The 24173-nt window shown below is 32.1% G+C and overlaps 1 protein-coding gene across 1 annotated transcript; it reads right to left on the bottom strand.

Annotated features, from left to right (window-relative positions):
* Window positions 1-6921: 6921 nt before the first annotated feature.
* On the bottom strand, window positions 6922-13578 carry LOC148862140 (persulfide dioxygenase ETHE1 homolog, mitochondrial-like). The gene is made up of 9 exons (XM_088941111.1): window positions 13038-13578; window positions 10477-10605; window positions 10239-10346; window positions 8908-9042; window positions 8317-8358; window positions 8119-8178; window positions 7974-8027; window positions 7389-7413; window positions 6922-7270 (listed from the first exon to the last, which is right to left on the bottom strand). The coding sequence occupies exons 1-9, from the start codon at window positions 13287-13289 to the stop codon at window positions 7179-7181; spliced, it is 897 nt and encodes a 298-aa protein (XP_088797237.1). The 5' UTR covers window positions 13290-13578; the 3' UTR covers window positions 6922-7178.
* Window positions 13579-24173: the final 10595 nt, after the last annotated feature.

The raw sequence follows: 24173 nt of genomic DNA on the forward strand, positions 1-24173 counted from the left end.
TATGAAGTTTTGGTCCAACACAAACAACCTTCTTTTATTCAGACCCTCTAAAAAGTCAAAAAACAACTATTGAAATATAATGGGGCCACCCAATATTGTATGTTGAAATGCATTTGAAAGTTTTACGATATGCTTTAAGTAAGTTGAATGCCGAGTTGGTCTAAGGCGCCAGAAACCTTTGTTCAGGTTTTTTATTTATAGGCCCATACAAGGATCAAAATTTTGTCACGGATACGTATTGTATTAGAGCCTTTCTATATGTTCCTACATGGGATGTTTTGGGTCGGTGAGTGGTTCATAGGATAGACTGATATTAAACCGATCCCTCTGAACCAATTTCAAAAAAAAAAAAAAAGGAAAAAAAACATATAAAAACAGTACCGATATGTCCTACTGGCATATCACCCTGTATCAATATTTTGAACCTTGGGCCCATCTCAAGACTGGTTGATGAATAAATCTAATCATGATCGGAAGAGAAGAAACGGAAACCTCCGATTATTAATGATCCAGTCCATTTACATTGACCTACTGGATGTATTAACCCATATTTGACCTGTGTAGTTAGAAACTTAGGTTGTATTTGATTTAAAGTAAAAAATAGGGAAATGAAGGGAAAAGTAAGAAAACCATTACGTTACAAACCTTGTACACATTTCATTAGGAAAGAAGAGAAAACCCCCAATTGTTAATGATCCAATGATACATTGGTATTGTTATCTGAGGCAAGGGGCATGTGTCATGGGTGGATTGATACAATGTGCTACGGAGTCTGATTTTCTAAAATCTTCACTTTTTTTATACATGTTTTATAACTTTTGGTCATGTGATCATCGTCGTCTCCTGCTATGCGTCACATTAATGTCTCCTATGCTTGTTGGAGAGAGTCTCAAGGCTCCCCGTAAAACCAAGAAGAAGAATAAGGTAATTTGTGGTTTGATTTCTTATGTTGGCCTTATTATTAGATTTATGGATTTTCTACAAACAATAAAAAAATCTAAAAATTACAAAAACAGTTTATTTGATAATATCTTAAATGATTTCTATCATTCATTTATCAAACCCATTGATCCAATAACAATTTTTGTCAGCAATGATATCTTTTTCTAGTTTTTTGGTAATTTCCATAAACAAAAATAATAAAAATAAAATAATCACAATAGTATTTAGTGGTTACTACTTATGAAAAATTTGAATTATATTATATATGTATCTTAGAAATTCTAATGAACCTTATATATTTTTAAATTAAAATTATGTACCTTTGTAGGTTATTAATTAATAATTTAATCCATAACATAAATAAAGTAAACAAACATATTGACCATTTGAGGAAGTAAAAATTATTATTTAAATAATAAAATATTAAATAAACCAAGTTATTGTGATATTTTTATTTTTAAACTCTTGGTATTGTTGATTATAATGCATTTTTTTATATATAAAATATTAAACTATTAAAGTATGCATTTATAATGTTTTTATGCCTTATTCATGGTTATTTTGATTTTACATTTAGGATCCATTTGGTTTATGGGAATAGGGGTGTAGAATCAGAATTGGAATGGTCCATTCTGATTTCAACTCTTTGGTTGGGCAGAAATGGACCCTTAGTGTCACTAATGTATTTGTGGGATTTAGGGAGGTTTCCCTAAATTATCCAAGTGTATCCCTATCTTTCTATTGTATCCATGCATATTCAAAGAGTATTGTGATATACATTTATTTCCAAACTTACAATTATATATGGTTTATGATACTGATTTTTTGAACCTTGCTCGTGTTTTTCAATCTTCTCTTTGTATCCATCATGCACTACATTTCCATAAGGATCGATGTATTCAGCTGAGCAAATAATTCTCCATGCATACATACATGCATATATACATACACCACTATTGTTTGTTTTTCTTAACTAATCTTTCTTTGGTTTGAAATTTTGATAAGAAGGCTTGACAATATTAGAATGCATCCACCTTCTATTTGTCAAAGGGTCTTCCTCTTTTTTATTTCTTTTTTTTTTTTTTGAAGGAAAAATGTCTTTCATTATAAAAATGCATTGCATTCAATTTGCAACATCTTTTCACTCTTTGATTTCATTTGTTGAATATTTTTGGGTTGCTTAGGTGCCATTCTATTGGTTTAAATTTTAAACTTTCAAGTTTGAAGTTTAAAAATAAAAAGAAAAGCTTTGAAGGAATTTGGTTCAATCTGGTCTGGTCCAATATAAATTCATTACAAATGGACATGTCAAACCCAATCCGATGAATACTGTCAACCATTTTGGACCAGTCCAATTCAATGTCTGGACTGTCCAATTTGGTTTCAATCCAAACCTAGTCCATTGACAACTGTATTCTTATCTTCTGTCGATAGATTGGATATTGGATTAATTCGGTCCAATAGAATATAAATCCATTATAGATGGATTAGGTCCAATCCAATCCAATAAATACTTCGGACCATTAAGTCTGGACAGGTCCAGTTCAATTTCTCTTATTAGCTCGTTTAATCCATCCGAAGTGATTTTGATTTGGATGGAGTCCAAATCCACCCAAAACCAGTCCATTGACACTCCTACCTACTACTCTAGGTTAAAATACCGGATGGTGTCTTTGAACATCATACATTAATAGCATGTATGATTATAATGGTCATTGAAAAATAATAATCCTATGCAAGGCAACCTGTCTTCAAAGGATATTTACACTTCACAAGGAACCAATTTGATTATAGGCATGGTGTGAACAAATTTCTAGATTAGATTTGTTCAAATTATGGGCGCTTAGAAGGTTTGTTCAAATCTTTCAAGGGTAATTTGAACAAATTTCTGATTATACTCGGTTATCTTCAGAATTGGGCCCTTCATCAATGACAGAGTTAGCAGATCGAATCATGTTATATCCGTATTTGATTCGATTAATACATGGATCAGTTTTTTTGACCGATACGGTTCGTTAGTTCCAAATGGATATTCGGAATCATGTTGCTGTTGGTATAAGATATGGATGATGATGATTGAGATCCGGATTAATCAGATTGGGCTCAAATCTGAGAGGATCATAATCCAATTCATTTGTCGGTTGCAGCCTTAACAATTAATGGAGAAAATGGTCTTACTGGGTGGGTATATAATATATAATATACTTTGTTAGCTAAAGAGATCTTTTTCTCTTTGTATGGGTCTCTGCAGTCTTCTTTTTTAAAGGCTGGTTTATATGAACTCATAAATTGCAAATGATTGAATTAATGAAATTCCCATTTTTCTTTTCTACTATTTTGGATGTCTTTTGGAATTCCATTGGTACACTCTAAAAGAGAATACAGGAGTAGCTGTGACAGGAGAGCCTGGATCTCCAGCAAGCAAAAGTTCTGCTTGCATCCAGCCGCACATCGGGACCCATACATTTATGTTGAGTTTATGTGGAGATGTTTTTAATGTACGGCGGGATTATTATCATGCTCTCATGTGCAGAGTTTTTATTTGCAGAGAACAGGATTGGATGAAGAGGGAGAGAGATTGATTTGTTTATAATTGGATCAAATATAAATATGGATCCACCCTATCTGATCCAATATAATCTGTTCCTATAATATTTACTAGGGGTGAGTAAGAAAAATAAAAAAACTGAACCGAAAATTTGGTTTTAACCGAATCAGTCAGTTTAATTGTAGTTTGGTATTTAAAAAAACTGAAGGTATCAGTTTTGTTTTGATTAATCAAAATAAAAAAAAAAACAAACGTTTAATTGAATCGACTGATATACATACATACATATATATATATATATATATATATACTAGTAGTTAAGCATGTGCATTGCATATAAGAATTTTTTTTCATATTAATTATTTGAATTTTAGATATATCATAATTAAGATAGAAATTAAAAATTAACAAAAGTAATAATATGATGAAAAATAAACTTAAATACTTGTAGTAAATGTGCACATGCATTGCAATGAAAATTTTAAATTACAATAACAATTATTATTATTATTATTAATTTTGTATTCCATTTCTATCATAAATAAAAATATTTTTTATTTTAACAATCATTTTTATTTAATATGATGAATATATAACATTATAAATGTTCCTAAATGTTTTTGACAAAATTCTATACTTAATATTTTTTGTGTTCTATCTTTGTTAAATATTTATTTTTTAATTATGACATCATGAATTTCTTTCATAAGTTGGATCATTGACCCACAACTTAAATAAGAAAATAGTTTTGCTTTAAGAATAGTTTTAAAGTATATACTCCATCTACATTATATAAATAATTTTTACTTATCACACTTAACTTTTGTTTGGCATAATTAATATATAAAAATCTATGATGCGGGAAAGACATGCTACCGGAAGAGTTTTGACCAATCAAAACCCACCCATGAAATTTGATAAATAACATCTGATTGACTACCATGTTTTTTATACTAGTTGGTTGGTAAAAAATTCAAATATCATATTTTTCCAATATCATAGTCGATCCCAATTTTTATATATTATTTTGATTACATGTACTTTTTTATTACTTTTTAAAGATTTATTATTTAACTATCATATTATTGATTAATCAATTGGACCCACACCACTATCCCACCACTCAAAAAAATTATGATTTCTATGTTGATATTAAATTTTGTATTACATTTTCATCATTGATAAAGTTATTTCTTATGTATAATATTTATTTTTGTTCAATATAATGAATGTATAATATTATAGTTGTACCCAATATTTTATTTTTTTTATAAATATATAACATTTGATATGTGCCCAAAATTTTCTCTACTTTTTTCAATTTTTGTGATTCTTCGTATTTTTTTTTAATTTAATTATTTGAGTATGACATCATTTCATTTCTAAGTTGATTTTAAAATTGGCATTCCATTTTCATCATTAATAAAAATACTTCTTATTTTTGTTCAGTATGATGAACATATAATATTAGAAATGTGTCCAATTATTTTTATTATATATTTTACTTATTTTAATTTTTATTATTTAATTATGACATTATTTATTAACCTATTTAACCCCAAATGGTAAACTGCTTACCCACCACTACCAGGAGGGAAGAAAATGGTTTTGCTTTCAAATTATATTTAAAAATGTTTATTCTTATATTATTAAAATTAATATTATGGGTTCAATTAATAGGATTTAATGATGAGAAAAATATATCTTAAATATAAGATTTAATAGGAGAATATACCTTAGATATGAGATTTAATAAGAGAAAATAGGAAAATAGTTTTATTTCCAATTGATTTGAAATTTTACATTCTATTCCATCATTAATAAACATATTTCTTATTTATCATCAATATTTTCAACCTACTGTTGACCTAGTTGATTGAATCGTTCAAACCGTCACTCGGCCTTGATTTCGGGTCCAATTCTGTTGAGGCTCACCCTTTCAATTAGAAACCATTGACTTGGTAAAAAACTGTCTAACCCGGGCAGTTAAACCATTGACCCCTTCGACCCGGTCACAAGGTTGTAGGTTGCATAATTCATTATGTGCAAACTTTTGGAGGCCATAACTTTGCACTCTGACGTCCAATTGGGGTGATCTTTTTTTTTTAGGTAACTTTTCAATATCTATACGCCTCAAGGGCCTTAGGCATCTTGCTTTTTTATTTTCACACAAAAAATCCTTTTTTTGGCCCTAAATTGCAATTTTTTATATTTTTATAAATAAAAGTGGTTTGACCCATTTGACCTTGATGGTTGAACCGGTGACCTATGACCCAAAGGCAAAAACAAGTCGGCCTTCAGGTTGGTTTTTAAGATATTGTTTATCATACTTATTATTGTTTACTATGTCAAATATATGATGTTAAAGATGTTCCCATTTTTTTTAATTTCTATATTTTTTGCATTTTATATATTTTTGAATTTTACTATTTATTGTGGCAACATGGATTGGCCCATTTGACCCAAAATGGTTTAACTTTTTACTAGTACATAGACGAAAATACTATTTTTTCTAGGTAGATTTTAAAAGTTTAAGTTTTATGTTATTGGAATTATTAATTTATTATGTATGGATTTATTATAGAATTTAATGATGAGAAGAAACAAAAAGGCCTTAAATATATGATTCAATGAAGGTGAATGCAAATTAATACCTTAAATGTTGGATTTAATGAGAGAGAATTGAATGCACTGAATATCTTAAAATTACCTATTTTAACTTATTTAATAGCAATATTAGATTACCCTATTTGCCCTCACTTTTTATCAATAAATCTAAATATAGAGGTAAATTTTGTCTAAAAAAATTCCATAAATATTCTTGAGGCTATTGGTATTTTTTAAAGTGATATAGATAGTTTATATTTTCTATACATTATGAATTAATAAATATGCATTATATATAAATATATATTTATAGCATATAATATATTATTTATTATTTAAAATATAATATTTTATATATATTTCTAGTGTTTTATTATATATTTTTTATAATATATATTGCAAATAATAAAAAAACTGACGAACCGACAAACCAAACCGATGGTTTCGGCTTTGGTTCGGTTTCGATTACTAGTTTTCCAAAAACCGGTAACCCCGATTTGGTTAATCGAACCGTGAGCACCCTAATGTTTACTAAAGAGCCATAGGTTCAATTTCAACCATTCAAGTCTCATAGAAGTTGTTATCATTTCCTTTTATTCATGATATACAATGTATGGTATTTTCTAATAATATTTTGATTATTTTTAGTTTAATTTATTTTGATGTAAATCCAATGGATAAGATTTACTTCTTAAATGTGCAACAAGAGTATATTGCTGCTAATGTGATACTTAGGTGATTGTCATTGCCTTACCATGCAGGCTTCCATACCATTGAACTCATATAAAATAAATGCTAGGCTTTCATGTGAATGGAAAGAGCAATTTGGAGCATGAGCAACTACTATACTGATGGATGTTCATGCACAATGTATTCATGTAAACGAGTTGTTTACATATAACCATCCAAGGAAAGAAGAATAATAAACACAGGAAACCATATTAGAGAGCATAGTTACATGTGGACCACATCAATGTTCTTAACATAACAAGTTACTTATTCATCATTTTCACAAACAACCCTCATTTACCTCTTACAATACAGTAATGAGAGCTTAACCTGCTATGTAACTCAACAACATCTAGGCTGCATTTCCAATTGGCTCTTGCAACCCACAAACCATGTTTGCAGGGACTGCCTTATCAATCAACTTTGGATATGGTAGGTTCAGATCTGTATGACAAGCAATTTACCCTCAAAAGTTAGCAGTTGAATAGCAGATTATCATATTGCAATCTACAATAACAAGGTGCATCTCAGTCACAGACTTGAAAGGTAATTGTAAACTTACTTTCCATGATTTTCCTGAATGTTTCCTGAAAGAAAAAGAAACGAAATATGGAAATTGTTAAGAATTTGGATAATGAATTAAAGTAAAGAATATGAGAAGAAAAGAAAAACAAGAACTTGCAGAAGAAAAATAGCAAGAAATATCTTTCTACTAAATGCATAAAGTGTTCATTTCTTTCTTTCTTATTTTTTCTTTTTCTTTTCCTTTTTTGTTTTTTGCATCATAGGCCAATGTTTACCTTATAATGTGACTAAACAATTTTTTACATATTTATAGTTACTTTCACAATAAGCAACTATAAAAAATCTCGTCCAAACAACATATCAGAAAAAAAAAATCCTTGTAAATTTCCTCTTGGTTACATGCATGCAAATATTCAATTGAGGGTTAACCCCCTAAACGAAATGGACATATTCAAGTTTCTATTTTTCATTCTCTAAACATGTATAAGATCTAGCCTGGTATCTGATAAAAGTGAGGCAAATTAGTTTTCAATCTAATGATACATGGATATGGTTGCTCAGGTTTCCTGAATGAAGTTTATCCTGTATTATATATAAAGACACTTTAGAGCCAGAGAGTTACCTCATCCTTTGTTAAACGAGGATTGTATTGCTTTTCCTCTCTCACGGTACTAACCTGAAACCCAAAATAGGAGTGATATAAGCAGCTTCTATATGAGAATACTATTCACATTTAAAGGAACAAGAGGCATTAGGTGTTTTCCTACAGTGAATCCTTTGTAATCATGACATGGATAGACCAATGTGTCATTGGGCAAAGTGAATATCTGGATCACAGAAGAGAAAAATATTTGTTAATACAATAACGTTTTTTATGAAAAAAAATCAAATTTTTATGTAAACTTGCTTCCCTTTCTCTTTCTCCTTTTCAAGAAAACTAAATGATCTATATCTCATGTCCTTGCCTGTGAATGAATAGAGTGGTAGAGCTGACTTGAACTTCCACCCTGCATGTAAAAGATTGAGATAGATTACTTCCATTTTAGTTTACAAATTAGTTTTTAAAGGAAAAGGTGGAACTTTGGTAAAGCATGTCTGCACATGACTCTATTATTTAAAAGTTAAAGAGATAACAAAGTTGTGTTAAAATTCAAACATGCTTCTGCTGAAAGGAAGAATATAACAGTAAAAATGTAATAAATGCATAAACAATTAAAGAAAAAAATTAATAAACCAAATTATCTAATCCTTCTACAAGTAACTTTTCCAGAATGAAAAAACTAAAACCAACATTAGCAGTCATAGGCACAACTCCAAATGACTCAACATATACAGCCATGAGATTTTTCTTATACAAAGCATTATACAGCCATAAGACCGTTGAGAACATTTCATATATGCAGATCCTACTTTTCCAATAGGATGACGAGTCCATGCCTCCAATGCTATCTTTTGCCCACAAATAGATTCTTCTTAAACGGAAATTTAGGACTCTTTTATGTGCTCAATATTTTTTATTTTTGTGTTTGAACATTTAAAATTGTACAAAAGTTTACCTGAAAATCTGTCCTTCCACATCCATGTATGAGTAAGGCATCACCAGTGAAAGCCATCCTTGGTTGAGGGTGACCAGATCCATCTCCTGTAACATAGGTAACACAGCCTAATGTATGACCAGGAGTAGCACGAACCTGCAAAGTGTTCATTGTTGACATTAAGGTGATGTAGTCCATAAAACTGAAATTGTATTTTGTAAATGATTGTAAAGAAAAGAACATGTGCTATAAGATGTGTCATATGCAGCTTTTCTTTTATATTCTTTTGTTATTACTATCAAATATGTCTATCAAATAACACAGGGAATACAAGAATGAAAATGAAATACAAAAGCTCAAAATAAAATGGAAAAGATACTAATCTGTGGTCCCCATGAACCCCAGATTTCACTAGATCATATGCCAAATCATGAGTTTACTCAAGCATGTAGGAGAATGAAATGTTCACCTGAATAGTTCCAAATATCATTGATAATATCATCTGATAACTAGTTGCACTTCTTATCCCCTTCCATAATTTGTAGAAATATGTTCATCTCTTAATAAAAAAGTCATTACTCAATGTTGGTCCCAGTTATCTGGGGTTTGGGGAGAGGTAGACTGGATACAGTCCTAACCTTCAACATTTTTTGCATAAAGGGCCACTCTCAAACTCAAACCCACATTTTCACACTTGTCAGTCTGAGATTTTACCATTACACCAAGCAATGGCCCCTTAATCTCCTACTCAATAATAGATAGAAAAATATTGTTGTCCTTCACAAGCTGCAAGATAAAAGGCCATTACCGAGTGTTGGTCCCAGCTATCTGGGGTCTTGGGAGGGGTGGACTGGATATGGTCCAAAACTTTGGCAATTTTTTGGACAAAGTGACCACTCTCACAAATTGCAAGATCACTAATTCAAATGCATTAAAATCATTAATTTTTAGGAGCAAGATCAATGCTTTGGCCCCTCTTTTCTTCATGGTAATTGGAAAATAAACTAGATACTAAACAAAAACCTAAGATCAATCATCCTTTATCAAAACTTGGGCACTTGGTTTCTCTCTCCCTATCAAACATGATAGTGAAGATACTAAATGGAATCACCAAACAAATCTTGAATGTTATTAAGTATAGCTACTCTCCAGTGCTAACAGTTAATGCTAATAATAAGTAAATCATATTGGGATCTTTTCATTTTAGTTGAATAGCATTAGGATTGATGACACATTGACACAGAAAGAATCTAAATGGAAATTAAGAATCCAAATTAACAAACGGCTAGTATAATGTAAAAAGTCTACTTATCTCATAGACAAGCAAAATTTACAAGATTCTGTTAATATACCTCAAGATAAAGATCACCAAAGTATATTTTGTCACCATGTTCAACAAAAAGATCAGCTTTTGCTCTGCTTTCTTTTGAAATGATAGATTTCACACCTGGGACCCTACCCTGCAAGGCTAAAGAGGTCAAAAGAGAGGGGAAAGAAAGAAATGCATGGACTGAAGCCATACAGATAAAATATCAGAAGCATTACTAGAAAAACTAAATAGATATTATGACAATGATGAAACTAGCATACCTTTATCAGTCCAGTTCCTGTGACATGATCAGCATGGCAATGGGTATTTATAGCATAAATCAGCTTCAACCCTAGCTCTTTAACAAGAGAAAGGTCTCTGTCCACTGTTTTGTCTACTGGGTCAATCAACTACAGAGATGAGCTCAGTCAGCTTGAGGTATAGACTTTGCTTCAATGGACAAAGTAAATCTAAGAAAACACAAGTAAAATGAATTCCTGAAACTACTCTAAAAGAAAAAAAAATATATATATATATATATATATATATATATATATGCAGAAAGATATAAGTTGATCAGAGAAAAATGGAATAGCTGAACAGAATGGAATGGTGGAACAGGATTCATGTAGCCAACCCATATAGTTGGGACAAGGTTAAGACGATGATGATGATACATACATGTGCAGGAATGTAAACCAACTGGTAACATTTGGCTAATCTAATATGGAGGCTGTATTAGATTTTGTGGTGCCAGACTCTGTGTACACTTGCATCTGAATGCTAGAATTTTCATTCGGACATATTTCAGTGCAGGTCCCAGCTATCCAAAATCTTAGGAGGGGATGGATCCAGACCAAACATCTGGCAATTTAGCACAAATGGCCGCTCTCAGACTTGAACCCAAGTTTTAGGAGGGGTGAACTGGATACAGACCTAGCCTCCAGCATTTTAAAATAAAGTCACTGCTTTCAGATTTGAACCTGAGCTTTCATGCTTTTCAACCCAAGGTTTTAGCACAGACAATGAAATCTTGTTCAAGAGGGCCCTAGATTAGCTAATGAACTATCTAATTCTCTTGAAAGGCTTGGAGCAGGGATATCTGATCAGAGGGGAAGAGGGTAAGTTATTAGACTGCTTCTTTTGCTTTTGTTATCGGTTTACTTGATGTATTTGTGTCCATCTTACCTTTGTGCTGTTTGAGTTACACATTTTTCTTTATCATTAATAAATTTATTGATCCAAAAAAGTGCTGAAATTCTAAAAATTTGTACCAAAAGCTTAGATTTCATATAAGGCCTAAGCCCAAATTTGTACCAAGAGCTGTTTGAGTTACACATTTTGGTCAAATTGTCTGCATAACTGATATTCAACTTATCCTAAAGTGCAACATGAGTGAATCCAACAGTCCATTAAAAAACAAATACAATAAGACAAAATTTGCATTACATGAATGAAAGTATTTGGATGTGGAAAGTAGACTCAGACAGAGAAAGCCTAAGAAGAGGCCAGATGGCAGATTATTACCATGTAAGCATGACATTACTGTTTTACATTATCACCTTCTAAAAAATGATACAGCTGCTATAAGAAATGGTGGGTTAATGTATTAACCAAGAAAATGATTTATTTTGCACATCACTTTGGCTGATATGCTGCACTTATTAATTATGGTTCTGGAGAAGAGTACATGACAATAAGAAAAGAACCGTCAGCTGGATTACTTTCTATAACTAAATATTCAAACATTATAATGTATAGTTAGTTGCAGTGTTAATAGGATTGTTATGATGTTAGAGTATTCAAATTCTTAGAGCCAAGTTCTTTTAGACAGGACCTTGTTTCCTCCCTTATCCCGTTTAACAACAATGGAACTTGCCTCTCTTTCAATTCAGTTTAGACAAGGAAAACGAAGAACTGTATATTTTAGGCACCAAAATAAAGCAACGAATAATTGCAAGGCAGTGGGTCTGTTTGATAACGGCTGAAGTGGTGGCTGAACTGAATGGCTTACTGCTTTGTCTTTCAGTGGATAAAATATTCCCTATATCTCTCTTACCAAGAGGTCCCCATGGATCTGCTAACATCTGAAGTTCAGCTTCTGCTACTAATAAGAAAAACATAAAAAAAAAAAAACAAACTCTGCGGTACAGAATTGAATAACCATTGAGAAGCAGCAGAGTGACTAGTGTTTGAAAGTAATTACAGGACGCAAGGGATAATTAGGAAAAGAGATACAACTATTACTAATCTTGTATATTTGGTCTTACTATGATTGGTGATATCTCCTTTGCTGGGTTGTCAAAATTCTTTCTGACCAACTTATTATATGTAAATAAACAAAATTTATTACAAAATATATATAAAATCCTCTGCACCTATCACAATGACCTGTACGTACTGATCACCAAGTTGCCAACTAGACTTCCAAATATTATTTTTAATAGTCAAAGTTTCGTTTCTCAATGTGAGAGAAAGTCAGAGAGAGAGAGAGAGAGTGAGAGAGAGCGCTTCCCAATTCAAACGTTTAGACAAGCTTGCAAACAACAGAAAGGCAATTCAATGAAACTCGCGAGGAATAAAGGTGAGCCGCAAGATTCCACATCGTAGAACACAAACTATCAGAAAACGAAAATAAACAATAACCAAAGAGGCATCCTCGCTTTCAAATCGACTACTGAAACAGACTTTGCACACAAAAATGTGCTTAAAAATCACGTAGAACAAGTCAGAAATTCTATTACTCGTGAACCACTAAATAGTAGCTTATAAACATAAAGGGTCATCTACAACGCAACTAACTGAAGTAAGAAACCCCGGATATCAAGGCGGGAACACTCACCAGAGCAGGCTTTTCAGGGTGAGCGACATCGGCGAGCAAGTAAGTGTACGTGGAAGAATCCTTCTCGAAAAGCTGCCGGATCAAAATCCTCGAAGTTTCAGAAGACGTACTGTAACACCCCATTTGCAATCTTGGGTTTGTATTGGACAGTCTCGAGATCGAGAGAAGTGAGAATAAATGGGTCTTAGCTGAAAAGTTGCTGAAGAGATTGGACGAAGAGATCGAACTGCGGAGTAGATGGAACCCAAGCATCTGGCTTAAATGGTAGCTGGCGAATCCCTTATATCTATCTATAATTAGCGTTCGTCTTTTCTAAGATAAGAAGATATCTGAATCAGCAATGACGTTTGCGCTCATCGCCGATTTGCCATTGCGGTTGCTTTGCACACGCCCCTGGTTTTCCTCCCAACCACCTAATCTTTCTTTTCTTGCTCTCTGAGGCAAAATAACAAACAGAAAGCTACAGTTTAATTTAACCGTGGTTTACTAAATGACAAATTTGTCCTTCTCGCTGCGAACTGCGGATGTATTGTTGGTTACCGTTACCGAATAGCTCAATAGGACTGTAATAATGTAATTGGCTTGGATTCGGATCGGATCCAATCTGATCCAATTATTAAAATCTTTAATTAGTCCTAATTTAATTATAATCATGGGTTTCATCAGATTCGAAACATATTCGATTCGGAATTAATCTATGTCTATGTCATCATCTTTAAAAAAAAAAAAAGAAAACTAAAACGTATATACATTAGTCGGGGTCGGATCTTAATCAGATCAGATAAGATCAGCTCCCCATCTGATCCGATTCTGTAAACGGATCATCCAAATTCTGAAATAATCAGATTGGATCTAAGAGATCCCAAAACCAATTTGTAAGTCTTCTCTCTATATATCCAAGATTCAGCCATATTACTTGACACACTGATTTTGTTGATGTGGTTAGTATAAAGGGTCTTGGATACAATAAATAATGAGATTAGGGGGTTTTGATAGTTTTAAATGTTAGTATCCATTGCTGGAAACTCATGATACCAATTTTTATATATCCTGATTAATGATATTTTATTTGCAAACATCTCCTAAATGAAGTTTAATTTGTAATTAAATAGATAACTTGAATTAGGAAAAGCATATGATTTTAGTGTGGGAACTCCATAATTTTGAACATATTTTTATTTCAAATTAAAATATATGTACCCCTTTCCCGGTGTGGAAGGAGAAGTGGGATGTTATTATTTGTTTGAATCATTATTATCCAATGATTAAAAATAATTATTTTTATCTAATGATTAAAAATATCGATACGATATGCCAGTATCCAAGGTCATGGAGACTTATTGATGGACTTACTCAGAAAGGTTTGGAGTTTTTAAAAGTTTGGTATGATAGAAGACATATCCTTCAGGCTGTTAAAAAAAAGACCAGAGTACTACTCTGTATCGATACACGGAAACTCAAGGTATTGGTATCCACCAATTATCTATAATACAAGAGCTTTGCTTAATTGTTAGAATTTATAATACAATCATACTACAATCGTACAGGGGGAAAGATGCCAAATTGATAGGAGGGATGGTGCTTATAGGGGGAGATAGGCATAAATACTTTGAAAAAAAATTGACCACTTCTAAGGTGGACTAAATCGTAAAAATCCCTAATATTATATTTATACTAGAAAACTATTTTTTTATGTATAGGAGGAGTTGGGGTTGAAGATACTCAATGAAACCTTGCTCCAAATTCAAATGCAAGGTAGTAGGTGGACTTATAAGCTATTTCCATATTAAATTAACCCTATCATGTGTTTCTTGAAAACTTATCTAAAGCTAAAGTAAAATGGTGGAATACCAACATGAGGAGATTCCAACTGCCTAACTATTTAATTAAACTTTTGATTTCATTTTTATTATCTTATGAGAATTGGGCACCATCTTAACTAAGACTGTCCCCCCCACCCCTCATTATAAAGTATTAGGGCTTATCTGAAACAAAAGTAAACCAGGGTAAACTCAGGAGCACACGGTTTGATTACAGTTGCTGAACCTAAAAAACTATTGCTTTATCTTTTAATGAATATGTTATTAATGCTCCGTTTCAAAGGAATACCAATATAAATATATACAGTATAAATATATATTAAAATAGTACAAAATACAAGGTTTTGCACTTATATTTACATTTGCACTCTTCCAAACTGAGCCCAAGGAGTTTGTAAAGGTTTATTGTATGATTGTGAATATGCAAGAAATGGGTTTTGAAAACATTGTTTTTAAGTTACAGTTTTCATTTTTCTTGACTTCTGCCTAAATTAAAAGCAAATAAAATACAAAAGTAAATTATGCTGTTGTAGCCGGTTTTAATGATTGTTATTAATTTATTCAAAATTTAAAGTTTTAGATTTATCTAAGGCTTCCAATGGATTGTGGGTTGACCCATCTGGAGGGCAAACTCAGTTTGACCTTTGTGGTCCTTTTCTATGCTTAGGTTAATTAAGCCAACTTGGTTTGGGCATGTTGGTTGCCAGCAAGGTCTGAACATAGTAACAAGTAGCATTCATTATGTTTTATAAATTAATGTTTGCATTATCTAATAAAGTAGCAAGAAGTAATTAATTGCCTCCTAAGGCTGTGTTTGGAAATGATGTAAAGAGAGTATAAATTCTGGTTCAGGGTAAATTTGTATTCTGCCTTATTTTTGTTTGTATTTGACAATATTATATTTATGCATTAAAAAATGATAGAAAATATATTTTCCAATGCATATTTACATTGATATAAAATGTAAAAGTACATCAATAAAAAAGAAGCAAATTTGCATTTAAGTGGATTTTTGATAAAGGGCTTCTAGCAAATAAGGGCAACTATTTGCCCTAAATATCAATAAAAAGTTATATTTTTATAAAATAGGGTAACTTTTTTAGAAAATATCAAAAAAGGGCATTAATACTGTTCATCGTCTTCCTTTACTGCTCTCTCAAGAAAGATGATGGAATGATATTTTTGCCCTGAATAAGGGCAATGGTTAGAGGTTGTTGTAGCGGTTGAAGGTTTTCTACGCGGAAGTCAGTATCCAATATTGGGTACCCCCACACCTACATCAATATTTCTGTCTCCCACCATATCGTTTGGTTTCGTGTACGTGGAGAAACTCGAACTATTAGACAGCCCAATGTGTAAGTGTAATGCTACGGTGATGCCATTCCCGTCTTCATTACCGGCCGTCTCATGATTTTCATCTACCGCTGGTGTGGCCGGCCGAAGCAAGCAGCTGAGTAATGGTAGAGGCTCCACAGAGTTTTGGATTGTATTATTTGTGTCTGGACAGAGAGCACAAAACTCATTATCCTTAGCAAAGTTAGCCACGGGATTTGAGTCATCAGGACAATCTACCGAAGACTCCATGTTTAATACTTTAATTTTGATCTGATGTATCTCTATCTACACTACTCTTCACAGACTACACTTTGTCTTGAAATCTCGGCATATATATGTTTGCATAAATTAAAGATCGCAGTGAAAGTACAGGAAAAATTGCAACATTTCAATATTATTACAGAGCCCTCAAACAAATACAAGATGAACGATCCACTTCTCTCAAACGAATTAGGATTGCTGAAAAATATTTTCTTGGGTGAAAAAAGAAAAGGAAGAAGGCGAACACAAAGCCCCAACCCTTATTCAGGGCAAAAATATTCCTCTTGAGAGAGCAGCAGAGGAAGACGATGAACAGTATTAATGCCCTTTTTTGATGTTTTTTCTAAAAAAGTTACCCTATTTTAATTATTTTATAAGAATATTACTTTTTATTGATATTCAGGGCAAAAAGTTGCCCTTATCTGCTAGAAACCCTTTGATAAAAGAAGCATATGTTTTATTGGAATTTGTGTTTGCATCAATTACAGTTAAAAGTCTGTTTGATAAAAAGATAAATTTGTTAGTGCAAAACTAACCCAACTTTACAATTTGCATAGACCGTTTTACACTTTACATATTGCATTCGCGCTTATTTGCACCGTTTCCAAACACGGCCTAATGGACATTTTTGCTCATCCAAATTGATATTATAATTATTCATTGTCCTTGTGGATTCCAAAAGTACATTAAATACAACCTTATTTATTATTATTGTATATTGTAATTTTGTCCTAAAAGAAATGTAAAATTTAATACTATAATTTATAGCATATTCCCATTCAACAACTTATCAATTTCACTCTATTTGCTTTTATAATGAATTACTATATTTAATATATAAATTAAAAAAATTAATTAACATAAGATTAGGAGAAGCTAATATGTAGAAGTAATAGTTAGGCCAATCCATAATTATGAAAGTCAAAGGGAGCTTAAGTGGTGGGTAAGGACTCACATTGACCATTTTTATAGCTTTCCTACAAGTTCTTCATCTAATTCAAGACCAACCAAGAACAAGTTATGAACCAAGAATATTGTATGGGTCTGTTCTAGTATTGCACTAAAAAAAAACTTATGAATAAATAATGCCATTGAACTTCTTGTTTATTTCTTTTCAAATTATTGTCGGCAACATTAGCAGGCAGTCACACTGAAGCTTACCACTTGGAATGTTGGTAAATGAAGAAAAACATCAGCCCATTCTAAACTGCCACAGTCGCTTGTTTTCCAATGTATCTATCTTGATTTCAAATTTTGGAAATTATCGGTTCTCAACAGATGAAGATAGAATAAAAAGTTTGAGAATCTAAAAACAAGTAATCTTCTAAATGGAGCCCATTTTTTTTATCTAATATGCTTTCCTTTATACTTGATCTTACACATTAGACCCGCTCCAAAGAAATAATGGGTTTTCAGTTGAAAAAAATGAAAATGCATTAGTAAAAAAAGGGTTCATATTTTTTTTTAGATTTATCTGGAAATTAGAAAAAGTTTATTTTTTTAGTTATCATTGTCATACATCTTCTGGGTGGATAAATAACTTTTCCACATAAGGAAAAAGTCACTATCACTTGAATGGGACAAAAATATATATCCTTTTAATAATAAATTTTTATGATTAAAATAGTCATTATCTTATTTATATAGGAAATAAAAATATATAGATATACACTTAATTAGATAAATCTTTTCTGATATAAAAGTAAATAGCTTGTACAAAAGGGAACAGGGCCTAAATCTGTCACGATGGCATCATCATGAATTTTTATGTTGAGCAAGAAATCTCTTAATGTGGGATCTATCAATTAATGCCCATCAGCAGTTACACAATTGAACCAATGCCCAACTACAAACAGATGTGGAATAGGAGCTGGCCAACTGTTTTTTCCTCTTGGTTAAGAGGGTAGTTGGTGCCTGGGTGGGGGGCCGGAGCAGTTCAGAAGAATCCATCACTTTCTCCTCAATCGTTTATTTGGATTTGTGCTTTATTTCCAGGGTTTATCCCAAACCCTTAAACAAACAATACGTGCTCCTCCCCATCTGAGAATTTCTTTTTTGCTTTTTCCCTTATTTTGTATTATTTATTTATTTGTTTGTTTATTGTACACTTGCAAATAAATAAATTTGCTTTTATTGGTTTAACACATTTTAAGATATTTGTCGAGTCAGCCAACATTACGCATGGCCTTGCTTGTCTAAGAAAAAAAAATGGTTTGATTGGTATAGAGACAGCCTTGGCAAAGTTTGTCAAGAACCCACTTTGATTGTTTATGAACCCAAGGCTGGCCTTGGAATTGACATCGATGTATTTGGCATATTCTTCGGTTTTTTTATTTTTTTATTTTTATTTTTTTTTTTGGGGGGGGGGGAGGGGGGTGTTGTTTGGGGTTACCATTCAGTCCACCTCTGAAATCCTAGCAGTTGGAGGTAGTTGCTAATTTGGAATTGATGCCAATTTACCGGTAAGTATGAATGTTATAGGTGAAGCTGTCTACAATTCAAATCTAAATTCTGAAGTGGGGTGCGGGCTAAAAAGCCCTATTTTTTTTTTTTTTTTGTGTTTAATCATATCCCTTGATCCCCATAGTAGGTGTACATTTTTTTTTTTTGAAAATAGTACACAAAAAGATATCAGTAATTCTCTTTCAATTTCTTTCATGTCTATTTAATGTTTATTGGAAAAAACTAGCTAATATACCAACTGAACCACGGCTCAATTTCTTTCATGTCTGTTTAATGTTTATTGACTTATCATAAGATAAAATAATTTAGCAATATTAATATGGGCACCCAACACCCAATATTGTGTTATTTTGTTGATTTTACTACAGCATGGCCCATACCAAATATAAATAAGGCAATATACATATAAAAGAGGTCAGACTGATTCGGGCACATAAGTTGAATAAAAAATATTAACATTAAAAAAAAAAAAACCTTATGTGGTGATTGATACCATTGAAATGGGTATGAAATCTGAAAATCTTTCTTTAGGTTGGATCTTGTTTGTTGGGAGCATTTTATTTTGTTGATAGCAGATCGAACCATTAAATCTATACAAAGTGCTTTTCTAGTTTTCAATATCAAACTTAAGTTTCAGTAAAGTCCACCTTGGTCTTATCATCCAACGTTTAAGTTCATTTTTTGTTTTATCAACCCATGAGGTACTATCATAGTTGTAGTCGTACACTCGTACTTGAATTATTGACTATTTCTTTATATTAACTTTAATATTTCTCTATTTAAAAACATTTTAAATATATAAAAAGGCACATCAATCCATTTCTGGTTGAGACATTTGGTCCGGTAATAATGATAAAATGAGAGTAATTAGGATTGGGCTTTGGGTGTCACCATGAACAGGTAATAGATTCCCCAACCCCACCATCTCACCAGACCTTGATAGAAGCTATAGACCGGTCTATTGCAAGGTTTTTTAAATCAGATCGGACATGGAACTGTTCTGGGTTTGGTTTCTAAGTCAAACAGTCCGATCGTTTGGTCCGAACAGATGGTTCGTTCTGACAAAAAACTAAAATAAATAAAAAACCATGAACTATTGTTCAACAGTTCAATCTCTCAAATCAGTGATTCATTAACCAAATTAATGGTTTTTGGCCAAAAAACATCGAAATTACTCAATTTTTCCGATCCAATCGTCTGATATGGTCCAATTTTGAAAACAGTGGTCTAATGTGCTCATACCTCTCTAAATTCCTCACTATAAAGAGGTCTTAGACCATCTCCGAAAGGATTTAAAAAAGAAACAACTCTGAAATTGCTTACGGAATTGCTTACGAAGACATGGCAATTTAAAATTGTTGAACCATAAATTATCAGAAAGTGAAAGGGTACGAGGTAAGAGGTTGCTTATGGAAGTGCTTACGAACATATTGGCATATTAAATGGAACATATTTATGTCCAATTGCTCAAAAAAAGACAAATGTTATGTATGAATTAAATAATAATAATATTATATATAGTCTTATGTGCAAAGATGAAATTTTCCACTTATCTTTTGAGACCCAACATCCAGTTTCAGATCGAGTTTCTTGTTGTCCTTTTCCTCAAAATAGGTACCAATTTTCAAGTAGGGTTTAGGGAGTTCAGTTATGGATAAAAGTTGATTGAAAATTAGTATCTAATAAAGGTCATTTTCATGCCTAACACACATGCTAGAGATGAAAAAGACACCTCTCTATGGTGGATAAGAAAGCCACGTAGTCTTATTTCTCCCTTTTGGTACATGTGATGTGGCTTTGACCCCATAAGGGTAGAGTGCTATGCTGGATCCACTAAATGGTGGCAGGGTACGAGTGGGGCCCAATGGCATCCATTATTCCTAGAGTATGCCCTGTGGATTTAGACCTGCATAGGAATGTCAATTTTCCCAATCCCTGTTGGATGGATACTTGGAGATGATGGGATGGAGGTGATGAGAATGGGAAAGGGATTAAGGGGGCGTTCTTTTTTCGTATTTTGAGAGGGGAGAATATTGGTCAATGGAATTTGAATTCCCATTAACTAAGAATTCTATGTTCTTTTTCCAAATTTATGTGGGAATTAAGAAAAGTTTATTTTTTTAGATACCACTTACCCTGGTAAGCGATACACATCTCTTAGGTGGATAAATAACTTTCCCACCTAGGGGACAATTGCCAACATTTGAATTAACAAAAATGTCCACTTTAATAATAGATTTTTATGTCTAAAATGGCCATTGCCTTATGAGAAATGAAAAAAAAAAAAAAGGTAAATGCACTTATCAGGGTAAGTGTTTCCCAGGAAAAACGTACCCAAGTAACTGCATTTACCTGTGTAAGTAACTTACCGAAAAACCAACATGGCCTACTAAGAATCCCCAAGTGGGGATGGGGACAAGAATGGAGAGTGAAGTCTCCACCCCATCCTAAACCCAATTATATATATATATATATATATATATATATATTAAATACACTATTTTTACATATATATTATATATAATGTCATTTATATTATATATTAAAAACTATTTAAAATAATATTTATATTTAAAAATTTTCCTTTATTTTAAGTAAATATATTTTCTAAAAAAATTTTAATTAAAATGCTTTGAGGATTTAGATTTCTAATAGGGAATGGAGGGCAACTTTTATCCCCAATGAGGATCACGGTCTGAAACGGAGACTTGTTTCAAAGTCATGATCAGGGATGGGGAGTATGGTCTCTGCCTTGAGCCCGCAAAAGAGAGGGATGCTGGTTTTTTGTGTAATTATATTCTAGCTTTGTTAAAGTCATCCAATTGACTTTGTATTTTTGTTACAAGTGCCATGAACAATCTAGCACATGCGAAGTGTTGGGGCAAAGAGTTGTAAGTATATGGGCTCTTTCTATCTAACTACACGAGGTGGATAGACCCTCTTGCTTGTCGGGATTTAAATTGACTTCCTTGTGTAATATTTATATATTATTAATAGAATGAAGTAGAAATATTTATAGAGCATGAATAAATACTTGAAAACAACATTGTATGAGAATTGAACCAATCATTATACTAAAAATACGTGTTATTTTTTGAACATTGATAAGTAGATTTAAGTCATTGAAATAATTCTTAGAAAACAAAACATGAAAAATACAAACAACAAAAAAAAGTCTCATCAAAAGGTTAGTAAATTTATAATAGGAATAGAGGACTTAGAAGCTAGCTTCCAGTTGGGTCTCAACTCTAGAATACATATCCTTGCATTGTGTCGGGTTATCATGCCATCCAACAAGAGGTTTTGTTGGAATAGGCAACTTTGTGAGTTTTAGGGGACCTAAAGGGTTGAATCCCTAGACAATTTGACAAGGGCTTTGCTCCTAAAATAATCGAAACCAAACACCTGTTAAGAGCAACTATCACTTTTTTTCTATTCTTTAACCTTGCATTTCAGCGAGAACATGAAGGATGTAGCTCATCCATTTGGTGGGTCTTCCCTTCAAATGACTTATTGATTTCAAGTGTTTAAGGCTTCATGGTCAGTGTATGTGGAGATGAGGCTCGAATTATGGCATAGAAGTCGATGTCATTGAGCTATGATTCCATCAAGTTTTCATTGAAGTAGGTCACATGTTGCTTTAATTGCATCACAACCGCTTGGATTCCAACCTTGGAATATCTAATGTGTGGCAAAACCATGAGCATAGCAAGGCAGTTTCCACAATATTTTATTTTTGGTGTCTTAGGGGTCTTCAATCATGTTGGACAACTCAAGTTCTTGCATTTTCCTTGCTTACAATATCTGTAGCCAATTACTTGAGCTCTCTTGCTATTACATTAGTGACTTCAGTTACTACACAGTAGCCAATTATTATTTGGGTTCTAGCAGGATTAAACACTCTAAATTTTGTCAATCATCTCATCTGGGCATAAAAAAATACAAATCTCAAAACATAGTTTTTGAAGGTAATTATCATTCAACCACCAAGTCTCCTTTGCATTCCACCAACCAAGGCCTTCATCTACTAGTACCAATAGTACCCCCTAAGTTTTCTGAAATTTGAAAAATTGATCATTTGTAGAGGTAACATTGAACTAACAATGAACCTATAAAATAAATATATCTATCATTCTACAGAGAAAGTCAAAGTCGTATCTGGGGCAATGAAGATGTATATGTAAAACCTTGGAACATTTAAAAGAAAAACTTATAAGAGATCAATTTTATTTATGGGTTAGGTTAGGTTAATTTTGAGGGCATGCAAAACCTATACCAGCTTAAGCCAAATATATGCAATACTCATTGTCAATATAAATTACGTGCAACAAAAATTAAGTGAGAAGATGATAATTTAGTGAAGGGAATCCTATAACAAAAGCAAAAGGCTTTTAGGTCAAGCCAACCAAGCCAAATTAGATTCACCATGAGAATTTTGTTTGTACTCTATGTGAAACAGGGTTAATTAGTGGAATATTTTGGCTCAAATTAGAAAAATCGCAACAAAACCCAAGCAAGCTTGAGTTTCATATCCCTAGTTACAAATTATTCAAACAACTTCAATGTATCTTGAAGTTAGAACCTTCAAACTAAAATATCAAATCATTTTTTACTTTCCTAATGAAATAACCCATTAGGTTTGAAATCCCAATGAATGTCCAAAATTACATCTCTGCTAATAGGACATGAACTAAACATAAGAATAAAAGACTATAACATCAATGCTATAGGGATTCCAATTGATCGGATTGGATTCCAATAATGGTATATCTGAATCCGATCCGACACCATTAATTGCAAATCTGTTCCAATTCGAAGATCTGATAAGATCTCATAAATATATGATAGGATGTCGGATATTCGGATATGATCCAACCCGATTTGATTTTTTTTATTTAGTAAATTATTAAAATTAAAATAAAATATAACAAAAATTAAATAAATAAAAACAAAAAATACAAGTATCTTTTCAACTATTTTCACCATATATATACATGTTTTTTATAAAAAATAAATAAAATAAAAAATATACAAAAATGCAATATAAATAAATAACACACACACACACACACACATATATATATATATATATATCTGTGCGTGTGTGTTATATTTATACAAATAAATAAATAACATATATATCAGATCGAATAGTGGGTATCGGGGTGATCTAATTTTTAATCCAATCTTATTATATGATCTGATCCAAAGACCCAAACTGGGAATATTTGAATGCAAGAATATAGGATCAGACTTC

Source organism: Nelumbo lutea, chromosome 4 (genome assembly GCF_056320005.1).
Source record: "Nelumbo lutea isolate HS-2025 chromosome 4, American lotus-T2T, whole genome shotgun sequence".
NCBI lineage: Eukaryota > Viridiplantae > Streptophyta > Magnoliopsida > Proteales > Nelumbonaceae > Nelumbo > Nelumbo lutea.

Excerpts from the sequence above, each read along its gene's own strand:
- LOC148862140 (XM_088941111.1), bottom strand. The coding sequence starts at position 13,289 with ATGCTTGGGTTCCATCTACTCCGCAGTTCGATCTCTTCGTCCAATCTC. Across the intron at positions 8,359-8,907 it reads GTGGAAGGACAGATTTTCAG|GGTGGAAGTTCAAGTCAGCT; the intron begins GTAAACTTTTGT and ends TTTTACATGCAG. Across the intron at positions 8,028-8,118 it reads ATGATTACAAAGGATTCACT|GTTAGTACCGTGAGAGAGGA; the intron begins GTAGGAAAACAC and ends TTTGGGTTTCAG.